At 45.9% G+C, this 16,708-nt stretch overlaps 2 protein-coding genes across 4 annotated transcripts in view; one reads left to right on the top strand and one right to left on the bottom strand.

The window, feature by feature from the left end:
* The window catches only part of CYFIP2 (cytoplasmic FMR1 interacting protein 2), a 133,762-nt gene that overhangs the window by 38,632 nt on the left and 78,422 nt on the right, over positions 1–16,708 (bottom strand). For all 3 annotated transcript variants that reach the window (XR_009694215.1, XM_061151836.1, XM_061151835.1), the window contains exons 23-24: positions 16,440–16,527; positions 1,309–1,452 (exon numbers count right to left, since the gene is read on the bottom strand). Coding sequence is in view for 2 of the 3 variants with exons in the window: in XM_061151836.1 (XP_061007819.1) it covers positions 1,309–1,452; positions 16,440–16,527 (232 nt within the window). In the remaining variant the exon portion in view is untranslated. The remainder of the gene's footprint in view (positions 1–1,308; positions 1,453–16,439; positions 16,528–16,708) is intronic.
* FNDC9 (fibronectin type III domain containing 9) lies at positions 11,636–15,199 on the top strand. Its single transcript, XM_061149475.1, has 2 exons — positions 11,636–11,739; positions 13,769–15,199. The coding sequence occupies exon 2, from the start codon at positions 13,776–13,778 to the stop codon at positions 14,457–14,459; it is 684 nt and encodes a 227-aa protein (XP_061005458.1). The 5' UTR covers positions 11,636–11,739; positions 13,769–13,775; the 3' UTR covers positions 14,460–15,199.

The following is a 16,708-nucleotide window of genomic DNA, read 5'->3' as shown; positions in this document are numbered from 1 at the left end:
CAGTCTTTGGTGTATGTGTCAATGTACGTGTCATAGCATCCCAAGCTGCCTAAGACAGTGGGGCACTGCTCCCTAAGAGGACCCGCAGGATCTCTCCTAAGGGAGTGGGCCAGCCCCATGGCCCTTTGTAAGGGAACGTGGGCCTTTATAAGACAGAAAAGAGGACGCTCATTATTCCCTTGGGCTCACAGACTTCAAGGGGCGGGGGCAATTTCTAGGCATGGGGTCCTTCCTGGGGTTGGGGCACTTACATGAGAGCTAAACTAAGATCTAAGATGAAATGGGACCAGGGAGCTATGAAGATTGACATATCATCTAATTTATGCACAGAAAATTCATGGTTCATCCATCCCTCCCATGTCTGTCATAGACACCTTTAATCAATTACCATATTTTCTTCTTTAAATTTAGCTTCACAACCTAGAACAACCCCTCATTATATACAGTTGCTACCAGAGGACTAAAGTTAGCAGACGAATTCTGCTTGCTATTCCTGACATAGATATGCTTTACTTTATTTCTCTTTCATCATCTCAAACTTTCAAGAAAATCTTATTTAAATGTTTAAGCCTTGCTGCAGCAGTGTCCTGGTTAAATGAACGCTCATATGACCATACTTGGCATGGATACAGAATGACGGAAAAGCGATACACAATTCCAGGCCAGTATCAGTGTTCAGCAAGGAATCTCAAGGGGAAGAAGCATGGTAACTGATTAGTGATATCTGCCAAGGGTGTGGGTGGAAAAAATGGCAGCACATGTGTCATGGATTTGTCATGCTCCAATAAGATAATGCAGCACAGGAGGTGGGTATGAGCAGTCATTGCGTGCATGACTTCAGTCCCGCCCGACTCTGTGACCTCATGGACTGTTGCCCACCAGGCTCCTCTGTCCATGGAATTCTCTAGGCAAGAATACTGGAGTGGGTTGCTATGCCCTCCTCCAAGGGATCTTCCCCACCCAGGGATCGAGCCTGCATCTCTTATGTCTCCTGCATTGGCAGGAGGATTCTTTACCACTAGCGCCAGTAGGCCTTAAAGTCAAAGTCCAGATTGCTGAATTCAGTTAGCAAGTTCTAGAAGTGAGCTCAGCATCAGAAAAGGAGAGGCAAAAAACCACAGGTCAGAAAATGCATGAAATGTTACAGGGGGATAGGTGAGAGGAATCAGGGGACAAGGGCAAAGCATTCCCTGGGTGATTCCTACAGACACAGCTGAAGAGCCTGTTGCTGGATTTTTCAGGCCAGGTAAAAAGTAAAAGCAGGCCTCATTGCTCCCCACTGGGCCCCTCCCAGGGCCCCTTCCTCACCAAGCTTTTGACGATCTTCAGCAGTTCCTCCATGACCACAGCAATGCCCTGGTAACCGAGGAGTCTGCAGATGGTCTTGAAATGCGGGGGCCCCACAAAGTTCCTGTAGGAGCTGTAGATGTGGCTGTAGGCAATGTTGAGAGGCTGGAAAACAGAGGATGTGGCCAAGTCAGAGGCAGAGAACTGAATGCACATATGTGAGTCCTAGCAGGAGGAGTTTCAATCACAGAAGGATAGAAGCTTGACGTCCTTGTCCTCTCACTGGGGAACCCCTATGAATACATTTTGCAAGATGCTAATAGAGAGTGGTGGTCAGTGACCACACGATGGAGCATCTCCTGGGGCAGCAGTTCCCTAGCAAGACAGGAGAAAGGGCCTCCAGGCAAATATCTTTTTATAATACAGGACTCATGCTACACTTGACTGTCCACACACAAACCAGGACTTTCACTCTTGAGCCACGGGGCGAGGGTAAAACAAATGCTTTTTCTTTCTCTAGGGGCATTTTCAGTGCTAGGAATTGGCTGGAAGAACCTTGGTGAAACCTCCATAGCTGATTCATCGTTGCCTTCTTTCTACTTCGACGTGTCTTCATCTATCACAGGGTGGGGTCTTGAGAACCAAGAGGTCTGGGGGGCAGGAGACCTCTGCCGACCACGTGGGAAAACCATACAGGAATTTTGAACCTCAGTTTCTTCATCTATGAAATGAGTGGGTTGGACTAGAACATCAGTTTTGAAGCTTTTCGAGTAGCAATTAAAAAAAAAGATGTCACAGAAATAAGTACAGGAAACAGACAAAAGCTGAGATGTTCTAATTGGGTGTTGGTTGAGGGCCCAGAGCCCTGACCACTGAAGGGCCATCTCCTCTGTCCTCTGGACCTCATGAGATGCTGTTGCTGAATTAGTGGAATCTCTTTAAGGTCTTTCTGTCTGAGAACACAGGACCAAAATAAAGGGCTCTGAGTTGGTCTCACTTAGCTAGGTGAGATACTAGCTAAGTTATCATTGACTCTGTTTTGAAATGCTGCCACTTATGGAGCACCTCATGCCAGGCTTCATGAAGCCCTCCAAGTGCATTTTCAATTACATACACAACCCATGTATGTGATCTGTGATTTGTACAATTCTAGGCCCCATTTCACAGATGAGGGGGCTGAGGCTCCCACCTCATCCCACCACAGATGAGGGTGGTAAGTAGCTTGCTCAAGGTCACACAGTTCACAGGTTAACTGAACCCTGTCCGAACCCAGGTGGTTATGATCCCAAAGCCCATGTTTTTAACCTCTGCCTACAAAGGTGAACTTTGGAAGCAGAATTATTACATAAATTCTAAACTTTCTTTTTTTTTTTTTAAGAAAAAAACTTCACTTCTAACCTTAGTTTTGAGTACAGTTCTCCTATCTGGAATTGTAAAACTCTTGTATACAGAGCATGCAAATATGTAAAGATAACATCTGATAATCTATTAGCTGGCTAATTAGAAATCCTACATGAATTAAAAAGGAACTGTGATGATGCTTCTGGAGTTCTACACGATTCTCAGCTCCGTCTGGAGCCATCAGGGAAGATTCAATTATGTTCAGCCTAGGTTTTGCATCAAGTATGTTTTACTATATTGTAAACTTCACAAACAAGCATCACAATCATGGTACCCTCTAATAAGAAGGATACATGAGGAACACAATTAGAGTGTCCACTAATAACAAGAATTCGTGAGGAATCACAAGCCCACTCATCCAGCAGGCTGAATAACAGTTCTCTTGCTAAGTTAATGCCTATATATGGAGAGGCTTGGAGGTTGAGAGTGGAGAAGGAAACGGCAACCCACTCTAGTATCCTTGCCTGGAAAACCCCATGGACAGAGGAGTCTGGGGGAGTCAGACGTGACTTAGTGACTGAGCATGCACACGCAGAGTGTGAGAAAACAGTGCTCTGCACGCAACACTGGTGTGTTGTCACAGTAAAACTCTGCCTGAGCCTGGAGGAGGGACACCTTGTAGGTAGTTACTAAAGATTTCTAAATGAGGTAGGGCAGGAGCAGTTTATGTGGGGAGGGAAAATATAACTGATTAGAAGCATGATGTTCACAGAGGCTGATGATCAGCAAATCCTGGAGTATATGAATTGTTGAGTTTGATATAGTCAACCATGGAGCCAGGCCATCTAACTTTCTGTGTGTGGAGCAAACCATTTTAGTGTCTCTGTAACAGGCCACCCTGCCAAACAGGCAGGGACCAGAGAGAGGGGAGTGAGGCACCAGGGCACAGGTGGCAGAAGGTACTCCCCCTCCCAAGTGAGTACATCTCAGCTCTGGCTCTGTAATCAAAGCCCACTCCATAGCCTCCTGCTCCCTCTCCAGGGATGCGAGGGGGAAAAAAACAAACAGCAGACACACCATGGCCTCCCTCTGGTGGTGGGAGGACAGAACTTTCTAGATGATGGAAATGTCCCACATGTTGACTGGGTTCTTGACTACACACATGTATACGTTTGTCAAAACTCATGAAACTATATGTACACATGATCTGTGCATGTTATTGACTAAATGGTTGTGCCCTCACCCCCCAATTCGTTTGTTGAAATCTTAATCCCTATTGCGATGGTATTAGGAGGTGGGACTTTGGGGAGGTAATTAAGTCATGAGGGTGGTGTCCTCATCAATGAGGTTAGCGCCCTGGAAGGAAGACATGTGAAAATGCTCTCTCCCTCTCCCGCTCTACCTCCCCTTCCTCTCTCTCTTTTTCCCTCCCCACCTGCACCTCCCCTCTCTTCTCCACATGTACTAGGAGAAGAAGGCTATCTGCAAACCAGCAAGTGGGCTCTCATCAGACACGGAATCTGCCAGCACCTTGATCCTGGTAACTGGAAAGTAAAAACTAAGAAAATACAGCTTCCTGATCAAATTTCTCCCAGAGGCTTTGGCTATAGTCACGATTCTCTGAATCTGGAGAGTATATCTATGGGGTAAAATTTTGAACAACACAGTGTATATCCCACATGGGGACAGATGTGACAGGGGGCAGAGTCAATACCAGCTGATGGAAGATACCAAAAGAAATGGAGATTTTGCTCAATATTTGGAACATTATAAAAATAGGAGCTGTCCAACAACAGACTGCACTGAGTCATGTGACACAGGGATGTTGGAAGGTCGCTCTGCCGGGGACAGAGGGTGGGAGCAGATGTGCTATTAACTCCCCTCCACAGGTGCAAGCTCCACTGTGGTCTTCCCTGCCGCTCATCCTTCTTAGCAGCCTCCTTAGCCGCCACTCCCACCCAAGGAGCTTCTAATACAAGTTTCCCTTGGCACTTCTTGGCAAGCACAAATAAAAATGTAGTTGGGTAGATGGAAACTCTTCAGCAGCTCTCGCCAGAGTTCTAAGCAGAGAAGAATAATTTTGGAATTGTTTAATCACACACAGGGCTAAAAAAAAAAAAAAAAAACCCTTACAAACCCACACACAGGAGGCCTCTTGCTGACATTCCTCCATTACTCTTGGATTCTGGCCTGGACCATTCAGGCCTCAGCTGATGGCCCGAGCTCAGGAAGGACCAGCATGAAATGAGCAGAATTCAAATCCTCCTTCTAAGTGAACAAGCTCCCCTCATTCCCCAACTGCCACCCCCCACCCCCAACACACCACACCCATGCAGGAGGAAACTCACACGCATGCTGGAAAGTACATGCACACACACCCCCACAGGGCACCCATCTGACCTGCTGGTTCAGGAGGAGGCTGGGCCCTATTGAGAAAATGTGGGAATATGGGAGCCGGGGCATTTTCTGAGGTTTGGCAAGGAAAAACAGGAATGCAACGTGACTTGAGACATTAGAAACTTGCTACAGATCTCTTATATAGAACCAATCCTGCTAACTGACTTGGGCTACAGTCAATGCCTGCATTTAGAAACTAATTATGTACCTTGTTTATGTCTTGCTTAAAATTAAGCTTGGTTAAAACCATCTTCTTGCTCAGAATAGATACCTTTATGAGATCTCAAGAAATAACCGTGATTCAGGAATTGGAGCCATAATATCAATGTGTGACATAGATGCATATTTGTTTAAAAGTGAAATAGCATTTTAAGGAGAGAAAAAAAGAGCTGAATTGATCTGGCAGATTCTGGGCACTGTAATATTCTGTATAAGTGGACTTTTTAAAAAAATGTGATAAAATATTCAAAACATAAAAGGTACCATTTTAACCATCCGGAAGTGTAGTAGATGGACTTTTAGTCATCAAGTGTCTATCTTTCACCAGATGATAAACAAGACCATCCACTGCAAACAGGGAAGCCTGTTTATTTGGCAAATCAAATTTGCAAGCAATTTGCATCTCTGCTTTCTGGAATCACAATTGCTGTTTTCAGAGATCCCAAGAGGAATTAAAACTGTTTCTAATTTCCTGTTTTACTTACAATTTCTCTAATGTCCCTTGAGCAATTTGAATGCCATCAGCCCACCAACACAAACATAGCTCTCTAATTCAGAGAGGCAGAGACCTGGAGCTTCACTCTAAAACCTGCAGGTAAATGAGGATGCAGGTAAATGAATAAAACAGCAATATCATCCTTGTTGGGAAGACCACAGAATGAGATGATTGAAAGAATTGATAAATCCTAAGTTAAAGTTCAAATCCATTGCGAGGGAGCGGGTAAAAGTGCTGATGTTCTGTCTGTCCCTTTTTGACGTCTGGTGAGCCATAGGGCTGGTTCTCCAACATCGGGGTGTCTTTTTGGTCTTCTCGGCTCAGAGGTTGAAAGATCCAAGTAAAGACCTTAAGAAATAACTCTTCTCCTGTTTTCTGTCCCATGAATAAAGTCTTTTGGAGAAGGCAAGAGGGAGAATAGGAACCAAACCCTCCTGTTCTGAGATACCCTATCAACACTACAATATCTAGAGTTGCCAAAAGTTTTTTGGAGGAAACCAATGATGCTGCTTTTTAAAAAAATCTGTACTCGTATGATGATACACAAGTGTATCATAGTTCCCTGTTTATGAATGTTTTTACATAATTCCTTTGTAATTGTCCAGTTGTATTTGTTTCTCCATGGCTGCTATAACAAATTACCATAAATCTTTTGGCTTAAAACAACAGAAGTTTATTCTCATAGATCTGGAAGTCATAACCCAAAATCAGTATCACTGGGCCAACGTCAAGGCCAGCACGGCCACACTCCCTTTAGATGCTTGAGGCAAGAATCCTTTCCTTGCCTCTTCTAGCTCTGGTGGCTGCTAGCATTCCCTGGGTGGTGGCTGCATCACTAATGGCAATCTTCAAATCGTTCTGCTGAGATCTGGCCTTCTCTTCTGTATGTGCAGCCTTCCTCTGCCTCTCTACCATGAGGACACTAGTGATGGCCTTTAGGACTTGTCCTGATAAACCAGGATAATACTCCCACCTCAAGATCCTTTACTTGATCATATCTGCAAAGCCATTTTTCCAAATAAAGCAACATTTCCAGGTCTAGGATTAGGATCTGGTATCTCTGGGGGCCATAAGCAGCCTTTGAGACCAGGTAATGCAGGTATAATCATCCCCGTTTAGCAGAGGATGAATTTAAAGCCCAAGTGAAGGACTTCGCTGGTGGTCCAGTGGCAAGAATCTGCCTGCCAGCACTATTTACAATAGCTAGGACATGGAAGCAACCTAGATGTCCATCAACAGATGAATGGATAAAGAAGTTGTGGTACATATACACAATGGAATATTAGCCATAAAAGGAACACATTTGAGTCAGTTCTAATGAGGTAGATGAACCTAGAGCCTATTATACAGAGTGAAGTAAATCAGAAAGAGAAAAACAAATATTGTATATTAATGCATATCTATGCAATCTAGAAAGATGCTTTTGATCAACCTATTTGCAGGGCAGCAGTGGAGATGCAGACATAGAGAACAGACTTATGGACAAGGGCCGGGGAGAGGAAGGAGAGGGTGGGATGAATGGAGAGAGCAGCATGGAAGCACATACACTAACATGTGTAAACAGATAGCCAACGGAAATTCGCCGTGTGACTCAGGGAACTCAACAGGGCTCAGTAACAACCTAAAGGGGTGGGAATGGGTGGGAGGCATGAGGGAGGTTCAAAAGGGAGGAGACAGATGTACACCTATGGCTAATTTATGTTGATACGTGGCAGAAATCAAAGCAATATTGCAAAGCAATCATCAATCAATTAAAAATAAATATAAATTAAAAAGTAGACAATAGAATAAACAGACTTCATCTTCTTCCTATGCTTAATAAATATTAAAATATATAAAATCTTACACTTCATGTTCACTTTTAAGAGCATTTCCTTTTCCTAGAGTATATATACATGATCACCTGTGTTTACTTATTATCTATCAAATGACCTTTTCTCATGACCTTTATCTTGATTATCTATGTTATCATCACTCGATTTTCCCTGAGAAATACTGTCCAATAATGTTGCAATAAACAATATGTGTGTGTCATTTTAAAAAAAGAGAAAAAATCCACCTGCCAGTGCAGGGGACATGAGTTCAATTCCTGGTCTGGGAAGATTCCTCAGGCCTCAGGTCAACTAAGCTCATGTGCCACAACTACTGAAGCCTGCATGCCCTAGAGCCCACGCTCTGCAACAAGAGAAGTCACTGCAATGAGAAGCCCATGCATTGCAATGAAGAGTAGTCCCTGCTCACTGCAACTAGAGAAAGCCCATGCACAGCAATGAAGACTCAGTGCAACCAAAAAAACTTAAGTCAGAAAGCCCAAGTGAAGTGAAGTGACTGTCCTGCAGTGAAATACAAGATGATATTCTGCCATATCTACCAACTGGCAAAATAACAAGATTCCTCTGGACTGGGGGATAAATAATGTTGTATAGCCTGGAAGAGGTGCCACACAGATAAGATAGCAGAGTAGGGGCAGGAAATCGGGTGGCGCTGCTGATGGTGTCATGGGGCCAAGGGAGATTCCCCTGCTCGGGCCCCATGTGAAGTGCTGGCGCCCAGGTATGGAGCAGGCTGAGATGCACCCAGCTTGCTGCAGCCAAGCCCTGGTTTCTAGACCCCAAGGACTACGGCTTCATGGAGAGGCACTGCAAGTGTAGAATGAATTTCCCTGAGGTCAAATCAAGGCTCACACTGGGGCACTGTTTAGATACCAACAGCCAAATCGAGCAAAAGATCACACCACCAATCTCCAAAGACCAAAACACAATTGAGAAGTTATTGGTATAATTTAATAAATGATTTGTGCCACAATATTTATCACTTGGGAGGCTGTATTATGATAGAACTCTACAATTCACTTAGAGAATAACATTTTTTAAAGTTTTGAATCATATAGTAATTTTGGTGACCAGGTGCTAAAGGTTTTTTACGTTTAATATTACCCCTAATCCTAAGTGACGCAGCTCTTAGGCAGGGGAACCTGGACTCCAGACTCCAGAAGAGGAAACACTTGTGGACTGTATTTCTCAAATGGAGCTGATTTTCTCCTTGCTTCTACCTGGTACTTTCAGGTAACTGGATATTCCCTCTGTGATCTTTTAGTTTCTTGCCTGTTCCCATCACCCTGGAATCCACCAAATTGCAAAGTCCTGTCTCCAGTTCGCGGAGAAGTCAACCACAAGGTGAAGAGCTACTGTTGACCACTACTGACTGAAGATTGGCATCAGAGAGGCCGGCTGGGAGCTTGGGGTCTGGACCAACAGACCTCGGTGCAGGGACCCACGCTGCCACTGCCTGGCCTTGTGATACTTGTCAAATTAGTCAATCCCTCTGAGCCTCAGTTTTTCCCTTTATACAATGATGGTAAGAAGGCCTACCTCAAAGAGCTCCCCGTGGGTAAGATGAGAAAAAACATGTAAAACACACCAAAATGTTCTCAGTGGTTATTTCTGAGTAGTTTGTGTTTGACTACTGTCTTTAAACTATTTGATACTTTTTATGTACAATGAGGACACACATTAAAAAAATATAACTGTTTTTAAGGAGAGAAAGAGGGAAGGAAGCATCATGCAGATGGCACACTTTGTCCCTCTCAGCCTCTGGATGAAGCTACAGCCAACTTAGGCAATGGATCATGTCCATGTACCTTGTCTACTAAATAATAAGAGCTACTATTCCTAAGCCCAGCACTACAGAGATGGGTTCATCTCACTGCTCCAGCATCATCAAGCGGGTCGTATTAATATTTGTCTTTTACAGAAGAGTTAACCAAGGCCTGGGACAGTCAGAAAATTTGTCCAAGGCCATACAGGCAGGATTTGAACCCAGCCTGGGGTCTTCAGCTGCTGGGTGGCAATCAGTTTTGGGGCCAGGGCATGCCCTCGCAACTGTCCGTTCACTGCCACCTTCAGGGAGGGAGTAGGGACCCCGCTTATGACTGGTTTCCTCTGCAGTGACTTACTGCTGGTGTAAACCAACCAGAGGCCCCAGGCCTGACAGCTGAAGAGGCCACCATTCGGGTGACTGCAGAAGGGTGACTGCACCCTGAAGGTGGAGACAGTGAGGAGCTGGGCTGGGTGCGATCTACTGAATCAAGTGTGCTCATGTGATACGTCTCACCCACAAGGGCTCACTGGGTGCTCTGGGTGCTGCTGGTGAATGGTGATGACCCAAGGGAGCAGGATGAGCCCTGGCCTTGGAGTCAGGGTTCCTTGGACCCAGATTCCCCTCTTGGCTCTGCCACTCATCAGTCCCCCTGCCTGGGGAAACCTTTCCTTCTCTCGGAATCTGTGAACCAAGAGGATATCTAGACTGGACATTCTCCCAGTGTCTCAGCTTCTCAAATAAAAAGCTCAGTGTGAAAAATGCCATCCAGGAGCATTAAAAATAAATTCTCGTTTTTGGTGGCAAAGGCTTGAGCTTCATCTAACAGGTCCCCTAACTCTGGTATTTTTATTCTCCTCAAAATAACCTTTTCAAAAGGCATCTGCACACTACTGCACTGGCCTTTCTGAGGAGGACGCTGTGAGGCTCTGCAGGGACTCACCATTAGCACGCATCACAGCAGATTCCAGCCAGACCCCTGGGAACACCGAATGTCACAGGAAACACAGAGCAAGTGTCTAACTGATGGACACCCGGTATCCCGACACCCCACGTCTCACAGAGACCCTTGGCCTGGGCAGGGTCTGTGACTCACTGGGCAGCTTTTATAACTCTTTGATTATCACTGATGTGAATCAAAAGGAGACTTTCGTGGGTTCACTTGGATACTTTGGCCAAAAACCAAGAAGAAAAAAGATGACTTTTTAAAAACACCTAGCTTGTGTTTTATTATTGTGTTATATGATTCAGGCCTAGATCCATCTGAGCAAGAGCTGCTGTAGCAAATTACCAGAAACACGATGGCTTCAAACATTAGGAATTTAATCTCTCACAGTTCCAGAGGCCTGAAATCAAGATGCCGACAGGGCTGTGCTCCCTCTGAAAGCTCCAGAGGAGAACCCTTCCTTGCATCTTCCAGTTCCTCCTGGCTTCTGGAAGTCCTTGGCTTATGGCAGCATCACTTCAACGGGCTTCTACCCTTCGCATCTGTGTATAACTCCCCCTTTCCTTTCTCTTATAAAGACACCAATCACTGGAATCACCCTAAATCCAGAATGATAACATTTCTAGGTCCTTAACTAATTAAATCCACAAAGTCTCAACTTCCAACAAAGGTCACATTCTGAGGTTCTGGGTGGACTGAATTTGGTAGGGTGGGGGTGGGGAACACTCAAACCAATTCAGGACAAGTGTCCCGATGGTTTAGCAAGCATACCTCATGTGGGCTCAGGACTGGGGCGGGGTGGTACTCATGTTTTCTATCTGACATCTGGATCCAGCCCAAGCCATTAGCCTTACAGATGATGGAACTAAGGCCCAGAGAATAAACACATCTTGACCAATGTCATACAACTAGGTAATGCCCCAGGAGACAAGAATAAAGAAGTAAGAGGACACAGAGGTGGAGTGGCAGTGGGCTGGGTTGGGAGGGGATGAGGAGGCAATTATATCTTGTGGGAAAACAGAGAATGGCATCTTCACCTTTGAAACCACTGTCCAAAGAAGGTCTGGATGAGGGAAAAAAATGATAACTAGCTTATTAGGGACAATTTAGGGGCCTTTGAGGAATTAGTTTCATTCTGAGGATCAACATGGAGAGGACTGTTTGCCTTTTTTGGGGCTGAAGGAATCAGAGCTCCTCTCAATGAGCAAAAGCCTTTCCAGACTGAAACATCGTGCGTACAGATGCCTGCTGGTTGCCATGGTGAATGATGCTGATCTGAAGAAATGAATAATGTGAGCGTTGGGGGCGACAGTGCAATTACTCAGACAGTGGTGAGAGAGACATCAAGGAGAGCCCAGAGAGCCCAAAGCAGAGGAGGGGAGAAGGCAGCATCCTTGGGCTCTGATCCACTCTGCCTCTGAGGGGTGCCTAATAACCGGATCACTGCGAGTATCAGGTAAGGGACAGACACGGCTCTTCTTGGGAATGGAAATGGCTTTTCCTTTCACACTCTGCTTGGAGGAGAGCCAGGCAATGGTAATATGAGTAGCTAAAAATAGGGGGGATTGAGAGACAGAAGAAGAAGAAAAACAAATACAGGGAGACATCTAATCCTAAAAACTGTGAATGCCACATCTTGACAGAAAGCTTTTTAAAATGTCTGCTATAGGAAACTCAGTCTGCAAAGATAGCCAGCGCAGATGTGAGAGATTCATGACAGGAAACAGGATTCCCAGTCACTTCGGATGGAAGGGTTTACGAGGGCTATTGCCTCTGTAGCACAAGTAATGAATTAAGCTCTTTTCATTGTGGTCGGAAGTATATTTGTGGAGTTGTGGCAGGTACTGGATGGGTGTGTATGAGGAGGAGACCCACGGAGGGAGCGTAGGTACTCAGGCTCCTCTGCAGAAGACTCTCTTCCTGGAGGGATCTGAGTACCCCTGTCTCGTCCCTTTCATTTCCCATTTTTCTGGGAAAACATTTCCAGCCAAATGGCAAGGAACTCATTCCTCTTCCTGAGCATTGTAGTTTACTGTCATCTTTAGATAAGAAAATCAAGCACGGAGGATCACTCATTGCTGGGCACCTTTCTGCAGCTCACCTTCTCTAGGAGCAAGGGCATGAGAATAGGAGGTCGGAGGGAGGCAGGGAGGAGAGAAATAAGCTCATGAGGAACCAGTCTGGCTTAGTATCCAATTCAGGTTAAAATCTGATCAACTGTTTTTTTACTATGCTGCTACAGTCAGAAATGAAACCTCTGTCTTTCATATGAGAGAATAGGGGCAGAGGACTGGGCTGGGTGATACCTATCTGTGAACATACACAGGTTGACTATGGCTGTCTCTAGAATTTTAGCTCAAGGGCAATTCAGCAGAGAAGAACTGAATTCTCTCAAATACACAGAATTAAAAAGAAACTAAAAAGCTTGAAGATGGCGCACTCTTAACCAAAGTGAGAGGGTGGCAGCCAGAAGAGGGATCATTTGATGTGTCAGAAAAAGCAGCAACCCAGTCTGAGTACCTGCACCTCATTTTGTGATAACATTCTACTACTAAACCTGGAAATCCAGAGGTGATGTGGCTTTGGGTCTTGTTAGCTGATGGCTTCTCTTAGATTGCTCGTCTGTAAAATGTGAATCTAGTTCAGAGGTTGTGATGAATAAAGCATATTCATTACAGTATGTTGAGCTTCTAGCATGACCTGTGACATAGCAACTGCTCGGTAACTGTGACTGGTGATTACCACCATTAACAGTCACAGAACCAGCAGTATCAAACAGGAGCAGCTCTGCTTGTATTTGGAGCTGATTATCTTGACCTGGGAAACTAGTTTCCTGGGTAATTCAGCTTTGAAAACAGCAAACAAATGGACAAAACATGATCAGAGGCTTTGGGGAGAAATGAGCTGCCCCTGAGTGACTGACGCAAAGTGCCTCTCGCCACGGGCAACAGAACTGCGAGGCTAAAAACACAGTGGCCAGAACGTTCTAGATGAATGAACTCACAGCACTTGGGGCAGAAACAGGAGGTCCAGAGGGAAATTTTAGGTGCAACAATCATCTGGCTTGGAGGTCACAGGCCCATGGGGACTAACACGGGGACCCTGAGGCTGTGCTGGCTTCTCCTTCATTCCTTTATCTTCTCTCTCTTCTTTTTTTTTTTTTTTTTTTTTTAAGGTTTGGGAACCATGTTGTATTTAAGGATTCTGAGACAGGGCAGCATGGGGCTGAGGCAATCTGGGTGCATCTTTCCTAGGCCTGCAAGCCCCTGGCTTTGGCCTGAGATGGCCCTGATCTGAACTGTGGTTCTGTCATTCCTCGGCTATGCCCAGCTGAGTATTGTCACCTCTTGGCCTCCATCTCTCAGTCTGTAAAACAGGGGCAATATTAGTCTCCATGTTGAATACTCAATGCACGGTGGCTGTGATTACCATAAATCAACACTTAAATGAGGACACGTCACTCTTCACTTTGACTCTGGTTTCAGAATCGAGATGAACATCGAGGTTGGGAACGTCTCTGGCACGGGCGCCGTCATCTCCTGGTCGCCCTCGGAGCCCTGCCTGGAGGACTATTACCACATCACGTACAGGCCCAACGCAAACAGCATCTTCTCTGGCTATCTTCGCTCCAGCTTCCACCACGAGAAGAAGGTGCCTCGAACAATCAGCTCCGCGGTGCTGGAACACCTCACCCCGTCCACCCTCTACTTCCTGTGCATCAGCTGCAAGAAGATTCTCTTCCCCTACAGGCACTACTGCACCATGTTCCACACCCTGGATAAGACTCCACTGGCCGCTGGAAGCTCCCTGGTGGACCCCCAGATCTCCCTCTGGGTGCTGATGGCCATTCTGCTGGCCTGCTTCACGGCGGTCTTAGCCTTCATCTGCCTCCAGTTCTGGTGCATCCGGTGCCACGAACCTCGATGGTCTTACAGAGCTGGCCACATGGAGGAAGCCAATGGGCTGGTGAGATGGCCAGAGGAGGCCCCGGGGCTAGGTCAGTGGGAAGAAGGGCTGCAGGGGCTCCCCCTGGTGGAGCTGCCACGCAAAAACTCTGGGGAAGATGCGGGACCAGACGCTGAAGCGGCAGCAGTGGAAGCCGGCAGGCATGCCCCCGATGTGGGTGCCTTGCAGAGGGAGGGAGGTGGTCAGGCTGCATTGCCTCGTTTTGGGTAGTGAGAGGTGGGGACGAGGCACCCCACATCATGTAGCTTAAAGGCCTCCATGCAATAGGTCTCCTGTAAAAATGCATCTGTAGACTACCCACTCATCTTCCCTCAAATGACTGAGGTCTTGTGAGCTACTTGGTTGGATGAGTGCCCTTTGACAAAGCCTTTCAAGCTGGAAAACACATACCCCCCTGGTGGGCAAGGGGAGGAAGATGGCATCTCTTAGGAGGGTCCATCTAGAGCAGCAGGGCTCAGTTAGAAAATAAAAGCACTATTTTAAAATTAAAACAACCATAGGTTAGAAATTGAAACTGACATGACTGAAATAAAACACACTTCAAGGACATTGTTGAGTTAATTGAAGATAGGCTCTTTAGTTACACTTTCAGTCAGCTGAGGCAAATGTCCAGGCTCCTTTGCTGTTACAGGGGTTGGGGGATTATTTTGGAAAGATGTGAGAAACTTTGCTCTAGAGTATTTTGCTACTTTCAGCCAATTGCACACCACTTGTACCCTGTCTTCACTTTTTTTAAACCACAGACTATCAGTACTATTATTAAATGCATTTTCTTTATATTGAGTCATTTAAAAAACTTCTTTTAAAAGAAAGCCCATGTTACTCCCCAAATGAAAAACCAGCACCCTTCTGCTATAATAAATAGAAGGAAAGAGACATAATAAGTGGAATGAAAACAAAATCATATTAAAATTTTGACTTGGATACTATTACCATCTAAGGACTCTGAGCTTAGGGCCTGCTCTCTTTGATAAAAAGGGAAATTAGCAATTGCTGGAGAGCTGTTAAAGACATTTTGACACCAACTCAAGACTTGCTCCTTGATACCATCAGCAAGGTTTAAAAGAGAATAGAAAAGGGAGTCCCTTTGTGAGACACTGTTAATTCATGCCATGCCTGTGAACTGTCCACAAGGCTGTCTGGAAGGGTGCCCTGAGAGAGCAGCCTTGACCAGACTGGCTGCTCTGGAGGAGACACCTGCTCTCTCTCAGCATCAGCCTGAGACTTTCTAAGCCCCACCTTCCCACCTTCAGGCCCGAGTGATGGGCACTCATCTTGGTTCCTTACACTTCCCAAACCAGGGCTCCCATACCTAGAGGAGCACCTTGTCTAACCATGTTACACTTATCCAGTCACTGCTAAGTCCATCTGTGCTTACGTTGTGAAAAATGGGGTCAGAGGTGGCCATTTTTCATCTATCACAAAGAAGAACCGAGGCTTTTTAGATGTTTCTGCACTCTTTCCATGGCATTCTCACACACGAACCCGCAGGATAAGAGACAATCTCCTACACACATCAAGGTGTTGGTGAATCTGTGCAGGGTGATCCCCTGTGCCCACCTCCCAGGGAGGAAACAGAAGTGGAGGAGGGTGGAGATGCATCTGCTTCGATCTCTGCTAAATCTCCAGCATGGAGGCCCTGCCCAGCATGTTCTGGGGCTTAAGGAATGTCTATTTAACGATTGGCAAAGGACTGAAGGTCCAGAACAGACACCGCCTGGGAGGCTTCATTAGTGTCGGGATCAGCATTGTGAACCAGGCAGCAAAGAGACAGGATGAGACCTCGCAGAGGTAGTTCTGGCCATCTGGGATTTCCTTCAAAGTTCCACCTTCCCAACTGCTTCCTGGCTGCAAATCACTCCTAGTTACGGAGCACAAAATCCCAGAATCGCAGGATGATACGACAATGAATCAACCGAGAACAGGAGGAGATGGGATGCCAAGACAAGGAGACCCTCTCACCTGTTTCCCCATTCCCACCCAGAACCCAGCCCCGCCAGGTCTGCACTCACCCCAGTCTTGCTAGTTGTGAACAAATAAAGATGAATATATTTGCAGTTGTTTCTGCCTGGACCTCACTGCTGCCTCTTTATCTCCGTGCTTCTTGCCTTTCTGATTCGGGGAACACTTTTCTATTTTCTTTTGCTCACTAGTTCCTCTCAGAAGTAGGACACAGGCAAGACCACTCACCTTGGACCCATAGAGGTAATAAGGCTGGACGTTGGCGGGTTTATCTCTCTGCGGTTCTTGGGTGAAAGGAATGGCAGTCCGGACAAAACTAGTAGGAGAAAAGAGATGGGCCAGGAGTTAACTGGGTCCTAACATTCTTCACGGGTTACAGAGCGGGAGCCCTTCCTGACCAGGGGCAACCACACTGTTTCTTAGGCGGTTGCCTATACAGTTCTTGTGACAAACTCCCATTTAACCCCTGTCTCCTTTTCATAAGGATGTCCCTGGTG

This window comes from Dama dama, chromosome 9 (genome assembly GCF_033118175.1).
Source record: "Dama dama isolate Ldn47 chromosome 9, ASM3311817v1, whole genome shotgun sequence".
NCBI lineage: Eukaryota > Metazoa > Chordata > Mammalia > Artiodactyla > Cervidae > Dama > Dama dama.
This window is presented reverse-complemented; position numbering and strand designations above follow the sequence as displayed.

Bases quoted from the DNA above. Each gene is read 5' to 3' on its own strand.
- FNDC9 (XM_061149475.1), top strand. From the start codon at position 13,776: ATGAACATCGAGGTTGGGAACGTCTCTGGCACGGGCGCCGTCATCTCC.